The 20,188-nt window shown below is 40.1% G+C and overlaps 2 protein-coding genes across 3 annotated transcripts in view; one reads left to right on the top strand and one right to left on the bottom strand.

The window, feature by feature from the left end:
• Positions 1–11,140, bottom strand: part of slc7a11 (solute carrier family 7 member 11) — a 30,356-nt gene extending 19,216 nt beyond the window's left edge. Inside the window, exons 1-4 of the mRNA XM_046031396.1 lie at positions 10,191–11,140; positions 6,421–6,547; positions 2,537–2,652; positions 587–712 (exon numbers count right to left, since the gene is read on the bottom strand). Coding sequence (XP_045887352.1) covers positions 587–712; positions 2,537–2,652; positions 6,421–6,547; positions 10,191–10,479 — 658 coding nt within the window. The 5' untranslated portion in view covers positions 10,480–11,140. The remainder of the gene's footprint in view (positions 1–586; positions 713–2,536; positions 2,653–6,420; positions 6,548–10,190) is intronic.
• setd7 (SET domain containing 7, histone lysine methyltransferase) overlaps positions 1–20,188 on the top strand; it is a 519,573-nt gene that overhangs the window by 167,609 nt on the left and 331,776 nt on the right. The window lies entirely within an intron of this gene.

The raw sequence follows: 20,188 nt of genomic DNA, 5'->3' as shown, positions 1-20,188 counted from the left end.
CTCGGGCTATGGTGCGTTACAGCTGCACTACGGTTGCCAGAGCTTATCCCGGCCATTCTAGCCAATCCTCGTGAGTCCACCAGAAGCGGCTGAAGCGGCTCTCCGCTCCGCAGACAATAGGTAGCAGGTCTATTTTTGACGGAAGCCGCGTCAAGCAGCACAGAGCAGATCGAACCAGGCAGGAAGTCAGACACCGAACAGCATAGAGAATCCGGTCAATTTTCAAAATAAAACACCCTGTGGAGACTCCCGATCGTAAAACAACAAATACGGTTAAAACAGACACAGAAAGAAACCGTTTAACTACGAAGCCTACTTAATCATAGTAAAAGCACAAAATGCACAGATTGATTACCAAATCAACAAAATCTAACCATGTCAGCAAAATCATGCAGCAAAACGCTCTGATTCTGAAATGCTCTTTGTGGGAAATGTAGCCTGAAGTTGAGGGAATGAAACGGGGTCACAGAGAGCTGTGAAGAAATCAATAACCGTGGTGCAGCCGTAACGTGCCGTAACCAGAGTCAGTGGATTCCTGCCATTAGAGGCGGTGATGATGATGATGATGATGATGAAGGTGTCTTACCTTTAAAGAGCTGGTACATTCCAGGCACTATGATGATGGCGATGGCCAGCAGCTTGCTGAAGGTGAGGAAGATTTGAATCCTGGCTGTCCACGTCACACTCATACTGTTCAGGTACATGACAGAAGCTACAGGCACAGACAGAGAGCCATGTAAAAACATAATATACTATACTGAAAATCCATGCGTGTTGTTCGTTGCGTTTCCAAACATAGTTGGCCGTATCATCTCATTACATTCTCAACAAGTGGTTGATTTCTGTGCAAGTGGAATCTTATTTAATATCTTAATTGAATATTTGACTATGTTACATAAAATGGAAATATTTGAGTAAAGCACGTACTTAGTTACATTCGGCCACTTGGAATTAGGTTCCTACTGAACAATTTTGCAGCACACAATTTATATCCAGTGACAACATTCAGTGCCAGTGCAGAAGATAACGTATCCTTCATGGAGAAAAACACAGTTTTAAGACTTGGAGGTCGGGATGGTGGACGGACATGTCTGACTTAAATGTGTAGACCGAAGATTGTGTTCCATCATAATTTGACTGTTAATGATCGCTTTTTTCAAATCTGTAACCGTGATCTTTGCCTGAATTAACCTTTAACTTAACCTATGTGCCATAACCATGGTCTTTCCATAATCTCTACCATACATTGTAGAAAAACAAATTTAATACAAAAATATTAACAAAATTGAATGTAATGTTGAATTGATTATTTTTGTCTAGTGATAGGGTTGAGCAGTTGAACTGTTTAAGCAAATATAAACATCAAAATCCTGCAGACCCGACTAAACCACATGTTTAACAGCTTGTCTACACTGGCCACCTAGCAAAGGCATCACAGCAGCAGCTTTAGTCTTCCACTGTCTGCACTGGACCTGATCAGCAGTACTGCTGTGCACTCTCATTAGTGTTTAAAATAAAACACACTTTAGGTCGCAGTTATGTGCGTAAAGTTACATTGTTTAGAGAACTGGACTGATCAAAATAGAAGCACATCTGCTTCTCAGACATGCATAAGATGGATGACAGAAAACCACTGCTGAAGTGGTCTGGACAATGTGTCAGTGCTGTGGGTCTCCGGTCTGTGCAAAATTTCTACTGGACTGCTCAATTTAAGAGGAGTCGGATTATAATGTCTCGCTCTTTTTAAAATATCTTTATACATTCAAGTAATTTACATGCATGAATTTCGTGATTTCTGTAACTATTTTGCAACTACTTTTGATAATGTGTCTACGGGGTCATATTGTTGTATTTTTTTATATTACCACTTGACCAAGTCGTCAGCTGGATGATCAGTTTGCGTTTGCATAAATTACCCGTTGCCTGATGAAGTTCTGGTAAGGTTGGATCATTGCCCCTTTTTCAGCACCATAACGTTTTAGGAGCTTTAACTCTCCATATGTTCTTTCATTGAGGTGGTTATCTTGCACCTGGCCTAAATATAGGACAGAATGTGCACAGAACTAGCTCTCTGCACCATGTTACACTGACACATACTGCACCATTATTAACCCAATTAAAACCTAAATAACTCATGAAACTGGCTTTATTATGCTGGACATTGTGTATGTTCCTATGGGAGGATTTCAGTTTTGCTTCGAGGGAATCACTGTAGTACTGCAGTATTACACATCTTTGCAGAGTTGCTGTCTGTTCATGTTGTGGTCTGTGTTTATATTTAATGGAGAGGTTTGCTAAGATAAGCAGGAATTTTTACATATTATTTTTCATTTTGTCATAGCTGACATAAGGCTCTCCTTCCTCCCCCTCTTGTCTATAACTGTACAGTTTGATTCCTGTTTTCATGCAATCGTACATCTCCTGTCATTTACATTCCAGGTTACAACAGGTCAGAAAGATAATATCATCCTGATATATCGTCACATTATTATTATTACACCAATTTTTCATTTAAAGGTAGTCTAGGTATACATACTTATGCCGATGGCGGTAGCCAGTTTGACAGCCATAGGGGGGATGACACAAGGCATGAACAGAGGTTCCAGAATGTACTGACCAAAGGCCAGAGAGATGACTGCCATCGCTGCAGGCCTGGGGACACACACATACATGAAAAGGTAGACTCAACATGTCAATACAAGTCAATCATTTTATTTTCACACTAAAAGTAATGACTACATGTCAGTGAAAGCAGAGTGAATATTGGAATTACATTCATCAGGTGGGTGGACTCACACCACTCCAAACAAATGATAAAACTGGCATCTGGATTTGTAAATGGAAAATATTTTGCTAACATGGTAGCAGTGTGTCAGAGTGTCTGTCAGCATGACATGCAGTTTTATAGCCCCCGCTAGTGGCCAAAAATTGATGAATGCAGCTTTACTGTACACAGTATAAATATAAAGTATAGGCTTACTGATTTAATACAATCTTTTTAGAGCAATCATAAAATTGTAAACTTTGTAATTCAGCATTTACATTTTGGTTTTTTTACAATATAGATATAGACATGCAACAATCAACTTATTTTAAAAAGTCAAACTATTTTTATAGCCCAGCTGAATAAATATGAATGTGGAAACTCCTATGTTAATTTCTGTGAAATAACCCTGAATCAGGGCTCTTTTTCACACGCAGCTCTTCCAAGCACCAATTGTAAAAAAAACAGCCATGGCGACCTAACATTAGCTAGCTAAGCTATGAAAATCAGGCCAACTTTGGTGCTACACTGAGTGACTAGCTAGTGTCGCTAACATCTAAGACACAGTGGTGATTATCAAAATGACCAAAAATACTAAATACAAAAAGAAACGGTAAATACTATTAGCAATATGTAGGCTACAGTGTTAATGGTAACATTACTGTAGAGCTGACAGGAAGTAAACAGTTTGTAAAACATATGTCACACTACATTGTGGAAGTAGAGAATGTTACCATGAAATAGAAACAGGTAGTTTAGTCCTTATTGAAGGTCATAGAAACAGGTAGTTCAGCATTTTGCAGCCCTGATTCATGGTCATTACACAGAAACTACCTCAGGTGTTTTAAAGTAACAAGTCACAGCATTAAATATAATTTGTAGAGAAATACCTTGAAACAAAGGGAATGTTTGGAACACAGGGGAGAATGAATTACAGCATTATAATATGGTAATTATTAGGGGTGTGATGAGACACATCAATGGGTTCATGAGATCGAGACAAGACGAGATTTTAACACTATTTTTAAGAAGTCTTCAGTGGGCATTAAAGACTTAATTTGCACCAATTTCTGCCTTTTCTGCATCAATATATGGTGCATATGTTAGGATTTATGTAAAGGGAAACACAGAAGGGTGGCAGGTGACAATTCAAAATCTAAAAATATGATTTAGTCTTCCCTCCACTTGGTGTCTTTGTTTGGGGAAGTAACCTTTTTAAATGTGCATGTGGCACCTTTTCACCTCAGTGATAAATGGATTCATTTTAAGTCATTATAAACTCCTGGACTTTAATAGCTCCTGTTTTTCAGCAGGTTTTCTGCTCATTTTCAAAACTTTCAGAATATTATGAGAATAACATCATCCTTTAATGAGAACTCATAATATTTTTCAAAGTCTACCTGCCCGCTGTGCATTACATTATTGCTCTGCTGATATGGTTGTATCCCCTTCAGACCGTCTCAGAACCCCCTTAGGGACTGTAATGGATGAGACAAGGAGGTGGAAAACGAAACTAACTGGAGAGACTTCTGATCAGGCAGAAATCTCACCACAAATCCACACGTTAACTTCAACACCTCCGAAAAAAAATGCAGCTCACAGTCCCCAAAAGAGCAGGTTTGCACCTCAGTTTTTAGATGTTTATATTGTAAAACTCTACAGGCTCTGTTACCACTCGATCACAAACTGGCTGCGACTCACAGCGTGAGAGGGGGGTTACTATCTTTATTTGTTATTACTCTTGACGGCGTACATCGGGGTCGCATCAGCTGGATGGAGGTGATTTGTGAGACGAGTCGATGTTATCAGTCATACATTTGTTTTTCACTGTGTGACAAGATTGATGTGTGGCAGGACAGTGTAAAAGTCACAATTGCGTGAGTCTGGTGAGACGGCTTTTCCCATGACGAGAAGTATCGTCAAGTTTTAATTTCGTCACCACTGTTGGGCAAGTTACTCAGAAAAGGTTACTAGTTACCTATTACTCATTAAATAAGTAAAAATATTACTTTACTTATTACTGGGTGATAAAAGTAAGTGAAGTTACTCGTTATGTTACTAAAATCTTCACAAATTACATGTATTACTTATTACCTCTTTATTATGAAACAATTACCCCACTATTACCGTGTTTTTACCAAGCTGTAATGTAAATTGCTGCAGTCATAAGTAATAATGTATTTAGAATATTTCTCCACTACCTTTTCAAACCATCTTTGCATATTCATAAATCTTCAATATTTTTCAAACCGAGTTTTCAACCTGGCCACCCCTGTAGTCTTCCGCCTAACATAGCCCCACTCTGATTGGCCATTTCAGCTCTAATATATCTCCGTGTAACTTCGGTTGTAGCAGGTATTATCTAGTTGCTCAGCAGTGTGTGTGCGTGCGTGTGTGATAGTAATATCTGATCATCCTAGACAAACTGTTCCCATAATCTCATCCTCATGTGTTGGACTGTGTGCTGTGTGTAGGCTTGGCTTCAATAAGAATCAAATAAGGTTGGCCGTTCCCACAGGCTCATCTTATGGCTCATCAGTATTTCCCTCTTCATTTCCCACAACAGCCACTGAGCTGCTGCAGCCGGGGAAATCTCTCTTTGTCTCCCTCATTCTTGTTTTCATTCTCTGCCTCTCTGTGTCTGTTCATTTCCCATGGTTTCCATTCAGTCCTGCTAGCCTGAGGCCACCATTAAAATTGGGCAGCTTAGGATAGCCACTGGACTGTTTATACTGCTTTGCCTTGGCTATGTACACAGACAGCGGCACACGGACAATTTTCTCACCTCACTGGTCTAAATTAAACTCACTATCCCACTTCACAAGGTCACAGCCAGATAGGGCCTTTATTTGCCTGGTGTTGTGGGCTCCTTTTGTGGAGGACAAAAGCTGTAATCAATAATATCTCTCTAAACAATTTCCAATAAATAACTACTTGCCCTATTTACAGCAGTGCTTTGGTGCAATGAGGAAGCACAGAAGTAGTTTATTCAGCTATTGCTTAGAGACAGTGTGTTTAGAACAGATTTAGAAATGAATTAGGTTCAAGTTTCTGTGGACATTTTGTCATTAATTTGCATGTCCGTGTGAAATAGGTAGCGTTGGAAGTGTGGTACCATAGTGGCTACTCAGTCACCAACTGGACAGTAAGCTAACACACCATGCTTCTTTTGTGGTTCAGGTCAGTACTGTCAAGGTGGTCAGTTTAGTAAATGGCACAAATTCTGTGAGTCGTGTCAGTTTACCAAAGCTGCACTGTATTCGTGACAAACGTTACGGTCAGAGTTTAAAACAGTTGCCTATTAAAGCATCCAATAGACATGGAGCAACATAATCATTCATTTGAAGTCAGTTTGTGTCCATCTGATGAATGGTAGTCCAATATTCACTCTCCTTTCATCTCTTTTGTCCCTACCAACTGGTTTTATCAGAGCTTTTTTGCTGCCTACTGCAGTAAAGTTTTAGGCCTGTAAAACCAAAAAATTAATTGAAACATACTAAAACGCCCCGTAGAACTGAGCAGCAGAGAAGAATTGGGTGATAATTCTCTACTAGGGACGATTTTTACATGAGACAGTTATTTGACACATTATAGTAGACTAATAATTAATGCAGCTTTAAGTTTAATTGAGCTTGTGTTAAGGCGGCGGACATTACCTTATAGCAATGAGATCAACCCATAGCCTTATGAAAGCCATTTGAGGTCCGAAGGCTTCCATTATATACGTGTAATGTCCACCAGACTTCTTAATACAAGTCCCCAGCTCAGCATAGGACAGGGCTCCTGCAGTGACAGAAGTGACAGATTAGCTCTGACTCTGAAACAAGAAGGTAGAACACTCCCAGGGCTGTTAAACGTCTATGGAAATGTACAGTCCCTCCCTGGGCCCCATGATATATCCAAATATATTACTGTGAGAGCCTTTCAGGGTCTCAACCCATAACTTTAAGAAAGAAAGATTTAGGCGGGCGAATTTTAATTAGAAGTTTAGGGAATAGGAATGAAGGGAAGCAGGGAAGGGTTTAAAGAAGGGAATTCAAGGATAATGTGCTTGGACCTTTCATTACAGTGGAAAAACTGGACGTGCTGCCTGCCTCCTGCAGCACCGGTATTTCAACACTGTCTCCTAGAAATGACATTCATCATATTACTAAAATGTTTCCCAATTATGTTGTGATGACAAATTTTATTTTTTTATTATTGTAAGCGCTACATTTATGTCCCACACAGGGAGGAGGTCCAGGTTTGGGTTAAATGTTAACAAATGTGCTTGTTTCATACTAAAAGACACTGCTGACCTTTCTCTATTAAACCAGACCATGATCTTTCCCTAACCTTAACCAAGTGCTGCAGGATTCTCAACATTACCATAAAAATATAATAATGCTCTAGTCAGAAGATATTGTATTGCAAGACTGTTTATTTTTTCAGAACACAAATGACAGATCAGTAATAATTTTACTGATATGTTCATTATCAAAATTTTTGCAACTTGCCAGACATGTTAATGAACTTTTCCTTATTATGTTAATAGAAAATGCAATCCGGGTAGTATTACATGTATATTCTGTTGCAAATTAGTTGTATATAAACATCATTTGCAGGAGGTATTGGGTATTTGGATGTATGTTTAGCTTTTGTTTGAGCAGTTACTGTGGATTGCATGGTTGACCTACTTAATCCTCCTGAGACCGGATGCATAAAACTATGTATTCTTCTTCTTCTCATCAGATTTATTAAGCGGCAAGTATGCCTGATTCTGTTTTATAAATCTCAATCAAACTGACCACACATGCACAAGCCTGTAAACCAGTGGTTCTCAAACTTTTTCACATCAGGGACCCCTAACCTAACACAAACTAGACTACGGACCCCCATTTGATAAAATTTTGTCCCAGGGTCCCCCATCTGATAGGATTTTTGCTTTTAGATGTTTTATTAGAGAAAGCGTATGAAACCCATGACGAAAATAGTCAGACATTCTGTTAATGTGCTACTTATGGATGGAATTATAATGAAAATAAAGTATTCCGCTTTTTGCTGGGGATCCCCTGGAAACCCCTCAAGGACCCCGGGGGTCCCTGGACTTTGTCAGCTGTAAACAATCATCAGCTGTGATATGTCATCATTATTAAATGTCAGAAGTATAATCAATGATTAATTTCTAGAGCTCATATTGAAACAGCGTTTACAAAGTGCTTCAAAATTCAGGATTCATCACTCATATATTTTTAAATAAAGTTTATGAATGTGCTTAACCCGCAGCTTTCTGTGAAAAACCACGTTTACCCCTGGTCTGAAGTATGCAGGTATGCACATTCTTAAATACCAGTTATGCGTGGGTAAAGGCGTACATGTGGTTTTTGTATGTACATCGGAAGACACCTGGTGTCTTTATATTCTGGATACTTCCCTCTTCCCTCACCATACCCCACTGATGAAGCTGCTTGATTGAATTTTAAACTTGAACATAATTGTGCATGAAAAATAACCTGCCACTTAACAAAATCATACAACTGAGTCTTCCTACTTCACAGTGAGAGAGACTTGAGTATTTATTTAGTGTACCACTCACATTTTACTTCAAGACACGCAATAACAGTCTTTTTGGCTGTTGATGATAACAATAATAATAATAATTATTATTATTATTTAGAAAACATAGCAATACTTTCTTAAACTCTCATTTTAGGAAGCATGAGCACCATGGCTGGATATTTCTCTGCTTATAGCAAATGTATGGAAGTCTGAAAGTGTGGGCTTTTCACATAATGTGGTTCACATTTACCTTGCACAATTGGAATCTTTCGCCTTTTTCTTTGGAATGAATATCATGCCATATCTCTAAACTGAAAACTTGTAATCTATGAAAGTTTGAAAATCTAATAAAAAAAGATCCAGAAACAGTTTTACCAATTTTCAAACCTAATTCTTGAAACAGCATGTGGTTAATGCTGTGAAATGTCACAATTTGTTCATGTTAAGGCACCAAAACTTCTTGATCAGGTTTGGTAAAAGATCATGTTTTGGGTTAAAATAACTTAACTTACATAACAAAACTAAAAAGAATCAATGTTGACTTTTCGTTTCACACGGGAAACTTACACCAGTCTCCTGGGTAACAGGAGCAGCCACCTGACAAACTATTTTGTGAATACAAACTAGATCTTGATGTTGTAAATAGTAGGCTACTGGCTATAACCCGTAAGCAACGTCTGAAATCTCTCTCACAAATAAGGAATTAGGAATTATAATGTAGCCTAATCTCAGCAGTGCGACCACCAGATGCCCAAGTGCTGCCGGCTGCTGTCTGGTCCAGCTCACGAGCCACACTGGTCTCTGAGAGCTCGCATGTCATCTCCAGGTAGAACAATTATTGTAAAACACATGTGTTTCCTCCATTATTTCTGTATAAAAAAACTGAAACAATCACTACATGCAATAGCACAACGTGCTGTCATCATAAACATAGCCACAATATATGCCTAGTTGTCAGAATAAGAAAACGGTCCGCTTTGATGACGGATCTGTTTTCCTGTGGAGGTGTCATCCACTGCGTGTTGCACCACACAAAATATATTTTTATGTGGATATTTTCTATAGTCTGTCAATGAAGCAGCATAAATCACTATGAAGCCATGAATTAAAATACCTCAGTAGAGGATACTGTATATAAACCACAAAGAGGCCAATTCCCACCATCCCTACCAGTAAATTGCATCCTGCATATGACAGTCTGGCAGACCGTTACAGCGCCTGTAGGGGGTGCTAGAATGTTAGCGGTCCAAGCATTAAAGGCACAATGAAGATGTGTAACTATACTGACTTGAATCTAATCTCACTAAATACAAATCTAATAAAAAGGAAATATTTGTACACCCAAAAAAAGCTTAAACTTGTTAGAAGATTATTTTTTGAGCATACATTGTAAATATAAATCATAATATATAAAGCTTGTCTTTAGTAATAAAAGCACTTAAACACCAAGCTTAAGGGTTTAAAGAAGGGAATTAAAAGATAATGTGCTTGGACCTTCCATTACAGTGGAAAAACTGAAGGATTTAAGGAGACTGCAACAATATATGCTACAATACACAGATGTGCACAACAATACGTGCAGAACACATACATTTGGTTTTAGTAAAAACGCTTTTTATTCTTAGGTTGCACTAATATCTTCAGTAGATATTTTTAATAGGAAGAGTATTTTTTACACACAATTTAAACTAACCATAAATTTTGCTTCTAGCAATAGAAAGGCACTTTTTGAAAGAAATTTCAAAAAGAAAAGATTTTGTAGTGAAACTATATTTTTTGCACATGTTTCTCATACAGACCAAGTTTAACATCTTTATTTGTTCATAAATGGCACAAACTGCTGAACAAGCTGAACTTGTTATTATTATTAACCTGGAAACCAACTCACCGAAGAGTGACAGCACACCGCAGGCGATCCACACTATCAGTGACATTCCTACACTGCCGGAGTGCTTCAGGATGCCCTTTGGAGAAATGAAGATCCCGGCTCCGATGATGGTGCCGATGATGATGGAGATCCCTCGGAGCAGGGTCACCTTTTTTCCTAGTTCCACCTTTCTGTCATCCTTGTCCTGCGGTTTCTCACTGGGATCTGACTGAGTCCCATTTTGGCAAACTTTGTGTCCATTCACCGCGACTGCTCCATCTTTTTGAGTAGATGCTAACCTTTTGGTCATTTTTTAAACACTGCCTAACACTTACTCACGGTCTCTTGTCTTTTTTGGATAGGATTTAAGGTATAAGTCAGCTGGAATCTGTCCCTCTGGTCTAGCCTGGACCGAATCAGCCTTAGTGACTGGTGCAGGAAAATGTTACAAAACTGGCAGTAAAACTAAATTCAAGGGACGAAAGACCTACTCACAAACACTCTCTAACTTCTTGTCACTAATCTCTCACTGTACACTACAGCCCCTTTGACCGACTCTTCACATCTCTTACTTCACCAAACATTTTTCCCCTTGTTCCTCTTTCTCCGTTACTGTCGTCTGTATTGCTGTCTCATCCTGTGTTCCTCCTGTGATCTGTAGCCCCTCCCTCTCTGCCTCTGTTCCTGTCAAGCCTTTTATTTATACCTGGAGTTCTGCCTCCCCTCCAAAACCAGCAATGGTTCACTAGGGTGAGGTGTTGTGCTTCTTTGGTGCAAGGTAATCATGACACAGCAAAGAGGGTTGATACCTGTATTCAAGGTTATCTCCACCTACGTCTGGGTGTCTGCTCCCTCCGAAGTTTCTCTTTTGTCTCTTTTCCTGTTTTAGTTCAATAACTGGCTCTGTTTGCAACTCACCTTTAGTCCTAGCACAGATTTGGTACTTTAACATAATAACAAAAGCTGTATAACTTGTGTCCTGGGATAGTTTCATTCATGGCAAGCAGGGACAAGCTGGCATAGGACTGCAGCCACTTTAACAAGGTTTCTCACAGACTACTTTGCATTTTGGGGGGTGTGGTACAATTTGTTAAAGGAACAGAAACTGGGAAAGTGTTGGCAAACTCTCCCATGTTGATTTACTTGGAACAGATCCACTTCACACACAATCTTTTGTGATAATGTTCAAGTTTATTTGTATGGCAACATTCACAGCAAATGTATTGGGTTACACGTGTGTCTTTATTACACTGTAAAAAAAAACAAAAAAACAGATTTGAGAACAAAACTAATGACAATTCAATCAAAAAGTTTTTATTGCAAGTAAAATAAAGTTGTGATTAAAATGTATTAATGTAACTTTTTTTGCAAATCTAAAGGTTTTTTGCGTTGAACTGAATTTTGTGAGCAGGACCTATACTGAAACACATCTAATGAGAAAAACAACATTTGGTGCAGCTGTATTGTTGTCTTGGTGGAAACATTGGACTTTTAGTCTTAAAAAAAAAAAAGAAAGATGTGTAAATCAGGAGAAATATGGGAGAATTGCGATCCCGGGGGGAAACCAGGAGAGGACAATGAAAAAAAGGGTTCTCCTGGGAGAATCGAGAGGGTTGGCAAGTATGCCTACTGGCCGTTACTCTGGGCTGGTGCATTATTTTCCATAATCCAAGGAGGATTAAATCAAGGGCAACTGGACTTGATTGAAGATACTTGAAGACGTTTTGCCTCTCATCCAAAAGGCTTCTTGTGTTTTAATTGACTGACACTGAGTACCAGCTGTTTAACCCTTTTGTGGGGATCATGGTGATGGATACTGCTGATTCATTAGTGCTGCTAGCTGTTGCAATGAGAGTTGTTGAGGTCATTAGAGTCTCCTGAGGCCCAGTGTGAACAACCATCATTGGCATTGTCACATGAGGCCAGATGAGATTGTTTCTTCAGTGTCCTGGGCACATCCTCCGAGACCGACCGAGGCCAGTTTGACCACTGGGAATAAAGTACGAAGGTGGTTTTCTTGCCAGGTTTGGCTCTTGACACCCGGGGCTGAGTCAGCTAATAGAACTGCTAGCAGCACGGCTAACCAACCGAGCTAACTAGCAACAGATACAGTTAGTGGTTTAGCAAAAAGTAAAGCTATTCATCAAGAAGCTCTGTGTAAATCATCCCGGTACTGGATTCCCTGATGGTCTATGAGGCAGTGTTCTACCTTCAGCAACAAGTAAAGCTATCTGTCCATCAGGAAACTCTGTGAATCACAGAGTTGAGGCAGAGCAGCCAGGGAACATCACAGAGAATATATTTTCTCCATATTTTCATATTTCTCGATCAAATATGATCCAGTTTGACCAAAATCAGTGAAAACAGTGGAGTTTTTGTACAGTAATCAGTGGGGCCCGGCCCCAGAACCTCTATGCTTCAGCAGTGTCACATTGAGAATCTTTTCATTGGACGCTAAATAATACAAGTGTAGAATGAGTCATCAACATTTTAAAATGGTTTTCCAAATGACAAACAATACCTACATAACACATTTTTTGTCATTGATGGGCGAGATGCTGCCATCGTGGTGACATAGTGCAAAGCAAATCATATAAAAATATTTAAATATGGATTCTGATTTCATGAGAATGGAAGATTTTGTTAGTATTGTATGCTTCTCTAAAAATACACTGAGCAGAAAACACATCATTGATACTTCTCTTATCTTTGCCTATTTGGAATTGAAGTAATCCAGAAGTAACTAAAAGTAATCAGCTAAGATTACTTTTATTTTGTGGTACTTGGATTACATAACTGAGTACATTTTTAAACAAGTAATTGTACCGGATTACATTTTTAAAGTAATCCTCCCAACCCTGGCCATATGTGTGTGTAGTTGTTTAGTTTCCCTGATATACAGGTCTGTGCATTCCTCACTGCACTGGACAGCATACACTTGATTGATTCTCTAGTCTTTGAGTGTGTGGTCTTTCGGGTGTACCAGAATCTGTCTTAGCGTGTTGCTGGATTTAAAAAACACAGATGTGGTGTTGAAATGTGTTCTTCTTGGATTTTGTGGCTGTTTTCACAAAGGTCCAGTTTGGACATCCACAAGCTGTTAGTGCCTCCTTCAGGTGTTTATACTCTTTCCCTTGGGCTTGGGCTCTTGTTGGTATGTTATGCTCTGTGGTGTAGGGTTCTGATAACTCCTAGTTTGTACTGTAATGTGGAGGCTGCCGTTCTCTTCAATGTGTATGGCACAGTCCAAGAAGTCCAAAGTTTCCATTGTGGACACTCCGACTGCTAGTAATTGTAAAATGTTGCTAAATGTTTCAAAAGTCTCCCAACATTGTTTTTATCAAAGGAGACTGGTGGCCTTGAAAAGAGAGATAGTGGCTGTTTCTGGCTAAAGTATCTTATGCTTTAAAAAAAAGGTCTATCTCTCTAGGGATGCTTTCCACAATCTTGTCAGAATCTTATAAAAATAATCTGGGCTTGTCAGTGGCAAAAACAAGCACTTTAGTGGACGGGCACAGCTTTGTTTCGCTGCTGCCTAGTGTAGCGCACTCGCTCAATACTCAGGTTAAAAAAAATGTTGTCCCAATTTGTCACATAGACGCATGGGAAAAATAGGGTTCAGGTTGTTAACTTATCTGGCTACAGGCTGATAAAATAGGACAGCACATCACAATATAACTAACGTTAGATTGCGGAACACAAACAGTACAAGTAGCTAACTAGTAGATCTATTATGACTGAGTCACTAGCTCAGTGTCATAAGATGTACTTGTTTTCAACGCATTACAATATCACAGATTGTTAAACAAAAGCAATCATGCACCAGTTCAAACATAATATTCATGCTATTACTAAGATGGGAGTTATGTGTAAACATACCCACTCTGTCTTCTCTGTGGAATTCAAAACTCCCTCTATCCTTAACTACTTTTGATTCACACCAATACATTTTTTATCACAGATATATTTTACTTTCAATAAACATTTTTGATTGCAGTTGTTATGACCTGGCTCAGAAGGCCACAACAAAAGGGAGACTCACCATGGTAAAGTTGAACAAAATTAGTTTATTTAAACCAAAGTTCACCAAATTAAGAGGTATTTCAAACTAACATTAAAGTATCAGGTATGTAGTCTGTGGTTTCAGTAGTGTCTCTGCGGGATGATGGTTGCATGAATGTATGTGTGAAGGCATTGTAGTATGCAAAAACAAGATAAATACCACAAAGCAATAGTCCAACCAAAGAAAACCAAACTAAAGGGGAAACCAGGGAGCCGGACTGCAGGGAGGCCTGACCTGGCCTCCACAGCAGCCTCCTGCAGAATGAAAAGACAGGGTTACAAATAGTCTAGCCTCAAAAGACACTGGGCCCAGGGGCTTCCAGTTACCATAACGAGCTCTTGATCTACAAGGGAGAGAGAGAGAGACCACACCCACTCACGACCCCACAGGGCGTCACACAGTGTTAATAGTTTTGCTCTCAAACCTATTGTGTTTGAGTACATAATAAAGACACAAAGGTAACCCCATGGAAATGTAGCTCAAAGTGCTTGTTAATATGATAACATATTGAAACACTGAAGAAAAGAAGCAGGAAAAAAAGAACAGGAAGTTAGTATTGAAGGCTGACTAACATATTGTTGGTTTTGGTAAGGAAACACCAGCCTTATTCTTTAAAAATTAGTCACAAATAAATAGTTTTATTTTTAAAACAGGCACAGTAAGACAGCTGGTCCCTGTTGTTTATATCAAACGTTTCTCGATCAGGAGGAAATAGTGTGTTCTCTGAGCACCACTCTGCAAGATTATGAGTTTCCTCCCGATATGAAGTGTGATCGTTGTTTGAAATCTGGCCGATGATGGTGGTGTCATCCGCAAACTTCACAACAGTTCTCTCCATGTCGGGGGATGCAGTTGTAGGTGTCCAGCGTGTACAGGAGGGGGCTGAGCACACAGCCCTGGGGGGCTCTGGTGTTAAGAACTAAAGTGGAGGAGGTGTGGCCGCCAGTCCGAATTGTCTGGGGTTTATTTGTGAGGAAATCCAATATCATGGGGGAGATTGTGTTGAATGATAAGCTGAAATCCACAAACAGCATTCTGATGTAGGTGGTGCTGTAGTGAGTATCTGGGGCAGCAGTATGGTCCAGTGGCAGTGACGGTGTACGTAGGATTGAGCCAAAATAAACTACAGTGTGTGTGTGTTCATGATAATGAAAGAACATGTCACCCAGGGCAACAGTGTGGCCAGGGATGGGCCAAGTTTTGGTCGGTTTGCACAAAAAGTTAGAGTTGTTGTACAGCATCACTTTATAAGGCCACAAGATGGTGTAACTTGTTAAATGCACACACCCGTGCCTTATTGTCATTAACAACGTTGTGCTGCAACGCCATGAAACAGCAGGTTGCCAACCCATCCACCCCTCGTGTTTGTTGTAGCTCAAAGTAGGCCCTCCATTACCAAACAGCAAGTAACTAAATCAGGATACAGTTATGAGTCATTAGCAGGCTGTTAAATATTAAACAGTTAGTTACCTCAAAACTGACCTTCATCTGGTTGATCACAGGGATATGTGAATATTTTATCTGGTAACTGGATGCCTGTCAGATTTATTGCATGACTCATTAAGGACAGAAAAGCTGTTGCTCAAACATTGTCCACTTAATCAGCTGGGTTACTGTTGAAGGGATAGATCAAACAGGTTTGTGAAGTGATTTCATGGTACCACGGAGTACCAAGTACTTTTAGTATTTTTGAAATACAAAAAATACAGTAGTTTATTTTGATACACTTAAAATTAGGGTGTTAGGGTATATATTAGGGTATATTATTTTAAAACACAATTTGATGTATTTTGTATCTACAGTATCATGCCTGAGTGTGGCTCACTTATGTGTTTTTAATAGTTTTTGGACAACAATGGTGCTCTATGGCACATAGGAAGAAGATATATCCGACTGTGATACACTTGTTAGTGTGATACATTCAGTGTTGGTTTGGCTCTGCAAATGAAAAATATACCATCACAAGACTCCCCTCCAATAATTACCTACTCACAGAATAGAATAGTTGCAGTTTGGTCTACTGTTTTGAAATTTGGCTTGTGAAACCTCTGTCCCCATTACAATACAATGGAAAAGAGGCGCCTTTTATTTAAAGACTTCAGCACTTAGTATTTCAGTCTCTAATGAACCAGCATGAATGTGTAGTTAAGGATTGATATGTTGTTTGCTTTATGTAAAATGCGGCACATGGGAAAGAGTATGTTTTCTCCATGTTGGGATTATAGTACACCAAAATCAGTGTGGATCCTCTTGAGGTTTATTTTTGACTGAGAAGAAGTCTGAGGTTTTGTGTTCTTTATTTTGACAGTTGAGACATTATTTCAGCTAGTTATTAAACCTGCTCAGAAATCAAATAATCAGTGGAAAAACGCAGAAATAGGTCTAATGTGTCACTCCTGTGCTAGGATATTTCACAATCAATGCTAATTTTGCTCTGTGTCTGCTGGAAATAGGCAATTTGCTAGTTAGACTGACTAACACAATAGATATCAGCACGTGATAAGAAGATGGGTTGTTTGAATGTGTTTCTCCCAGGTGGTCAAATAATTAAATGAAAATTATAGTGTATTTTTCTCGAAATTCAGAAGCACAACCCAATGTTTTGTAATTTGCTACTACAAACAGGCAGTGTAGATCCCTATGCAGTTGCTGCCTGAAATAGCCATTATGGCTATTTACTTTGGGTCAGACTCAGAGAAAAGTGTTAGAAATGATTTTAATGAATCATTTCAAACACTAAAATAAAAAAGGTGTTTTTGGAACTGGAAAACTATTCTTCGATTTTCCAGGGTTTCCAGGGACACTGGGAACCTCAATTATGTTCCTGTTGGTATAGTTAAGTAATTGGAAGTCAGGTCATACTACATACTGCTGAGAGGCAAGCACATACAGGATCATCTTCTGCAGTCCTCTCTCTTCCCACCAGACAGCAGTGGCAGAGGTGTAACAGAAATACAGGCCATATGCAGTGGTCTGGCAAACCAAGTCTGAGATAAAGACACTGGAGGGAATTTAAGGCCAAAGTCATACATCTTTGTATAAAGACACACTGGAGATTTCAGGACACCCTCACGGCAATAAATATGAGTTCATTACACAACAGTACTTTTTCAAGAAAATGATGCAACACTGGAGAGCATGTGGTGAAGCTACATGGAGCAATATCCTCTGGTTTAACTATTTGTCATACATTTTGTCAAAGTTTGTCTCATGCAAAAAGGTGCAACAATAACGGTGATAAATCTTCCTGCAGTTTCCCCTGTGTGATATACACAGTGGGTTTTTATATGTAAGTAACAATTTATATGTAGGTTTTCTTTGATATGCTGTATCTCTATAATCACTGACATTTTAGCCACAGCAGCAGAATCAGCCGGGCTCTCTTATCTCCCAGCATGTTTGTACAAATGACTGGAATCAGACTCTAGCATTCACTCAAATGTATTCTACTAATCACACAGTAGTGTGCAGTTTTGACAAGCCAGATTTGTTACAGTTATCATTTTATTATCAATCATAGATAATCTATTCATGAAAGCTTAGAATCTTTTTGTCAATATTTTTTCATTTTTATTTTGGGAAAATTACATGTCCTCAAATTGTCCTGTAAAAAGATGCCAACTCTCTCAGAGGTGCCACCTTCGGAATCCTTCCCTGCAGTCATTGAGATATTCAGTGGGTTGGATACGTACAGCAGCCTGCACCAAAATCACCAACCTGGGTAATTATAACTCAGAAATGAGAGCTGTGATGACATTCACAGCTGCTGTATGCATCCATTTGTACAATCAAGACCTGAATATCTCCCTGATATCAAACAGATTTCAAAATTTAGTGTCTGCCTGTTTGGTCACCTCTACTTTGCCTGTTGTATACAATATACTGCACTGGGGTTTAGAACTTTTTCAGTGAAAACAGCTGCCTGCTATGGTTGGACACATGGTTGATCAGAGTTGTGACTGACCCAAAAGACATTTCACAGTCACAAGAGAGTTCCCACCTGATTGAAGACAGCCACCATCGTTCCTGTAAAGTCTGCAGTATCTAGACTAAATGACTACTCCTCTGTGGCTCTCACTGCCATTCTGTTGATCTGCCTTGAGAAACGGGTTCTCCAGCACATAAAAAACAACATCCCAGCCAGCCTGGACCCTCAGCAGTTTTCTGAGTCAGTATTCCCCTTCAGCAGTTTAAGGCTTTAATTAATTTCATCATAAGCAACAGCCACAACAGCCACAGACGTATTCCTCAGATAAGTCTTGAATAGCTTATATTGTGGGCTAGCTAACGGGGGAGGGCTAGAACTTGGGGAGCAGCAGTTTGGGATAACTCATAACTAATTAATTCCTTTTATAATCATCAATTTTGTAACAGGAATAAAGAAAGTTTTAGATTATCAGGGGTGGCGACACTGGTAAACATCTTTTGTTACTTCGTCAGGGCTCTATAAGTATTCAGTGAAGTTCTAGATTTCAGCAGCTGAGTCAGGGTGGAATGATGAGTCACTTGGTGATTCAGTTGAGGATGAGATAGTGACTACAGTTTAGACAAGTTGATTTTTTTGGATTGAGTTACATAATCAGCTGCATGATTACCATCTTGTTCTCCATGCTCTTCCATGAGAGTAAAGTTGATGATACACGGGGCAATTTTTTGAGCAATCTTGCTGTTGGCAAGTCTGACCATGTTTTGAACGGATAGCAGCGGTTTTAAGGGAAGTCTTTAGTCAACAATCTGGATGAGTTTACAGAGGCTGTGACGTCCTACATCAGCTTCTGTGAGGACAGCTGCATTCCAACATCGACCAGAGTGACTTATAACAATGACAAACCCTGGATCACAGCTAATCTCAGACAGCTAAGGTTGGAAAAGGAAGAGGAATTTAGGAGTGGTGACAGGGCCGGGTGCAGGGCGTTAAAGTACAGGTTTAGCAGGGAGGTGCGAGAAGCTAAATGACTGTACTCAGAGAGACTAAAGAACCAGTTGTCTGCAAATGACGCCACTTCTGTCTGGACGGGGTTCAGACAGATCACAAACTATAAACCCAAAGTCCCCCACTACATAAACGATTCTCGCCTGGCAAATGAGCTGAACCAGTTCTACTGCCGCTTTGAGAGTCAATCGGACACCGTCCCCCGTGACTCCTCCGCTCAGCTTCAGCCTCAGTCCACCACATCTTCGTCCCCCTCCTCAGAGCTGGCCAGCTCCACCCCCTCCCCTCCTCTCTCCATCACAGAGAGGGAAGTCAACAGTCTTTTCAGGAGGCAGAAACCCTGCAAAGCAGCTGAAGCACTGTGCTGATCCGCTGTCTCCGGTGTTCACAGACATTTTTAAGCTCTGCTTTTAACACCATCATCCTGGCCCTGCTGCAGGACAAGCTCTCCCAGCTGAGCGTGCCTGACTCCACCTGCAGGTGGATCACAGACTTCATGATGGACAGGAAGCAGCACGTGAAGCTGGGAAAACATGTCTCTGACTCCAGGACCATCAGCACCGGTTCCCCTCAGGGCTGCGTTCTTTCCCCCCTTCTCTTCTCCCTGTACACCAACAGCTGCACCTCCAGTCACCAGTCTGTCAAGCTCCTGAAGTTTGCGGACGACACCACCCTCATTGGGCTCATCTCTGGTGGGGATGAGTCCGCCTACAGGTGGGAGATCGACCATCTGGTGACCTGGTGCAGCCAGAACAGTCTGGAGCTCAACGCTCTGAAGACAGTGGAGATGGTCGTGGACTTCAGAAAGAGCACAGCCCCACCCTCCCCCATCAACATGTGTGCCTCCCCAGTCACCACTGTGGACTCCTTCAGCTTCCTGGGCACCATCATCTCCCAGGACCTCAAGTGGGAGCTGAACATCACCTCCACCATCAAAAAGGCCCAGCAGAGGATGTATTTTCTGTGGCAGCTGAAGAAGTTCAGCCTGCCAAAGACAATGATGGTGCACTTCTACACCGCCAT

Source organism: Micropterus dolomieu, linkage group LG19 (assembly GCF_021292245.1).
Source record: "Micropterus dolomieu isolate WLL.071019.BEF.003 ecotype Adirondacks linkage group LG19, ASM2129224v1, whole genome shotgun sequence".
In the NCBI taxonomy this organism is placed as follows: Eukaryota; Metazoa; Chordata; class Actinopteri; order Centrarchiformes; family Centrarchidae; genus Micropterus; species Micropterus dolomieu.
The sequence above is the reverse complement of the archived record's forward strand: the minus strand, read 5'-3'. Positions and strand labels throughout refer to the sequence as shown.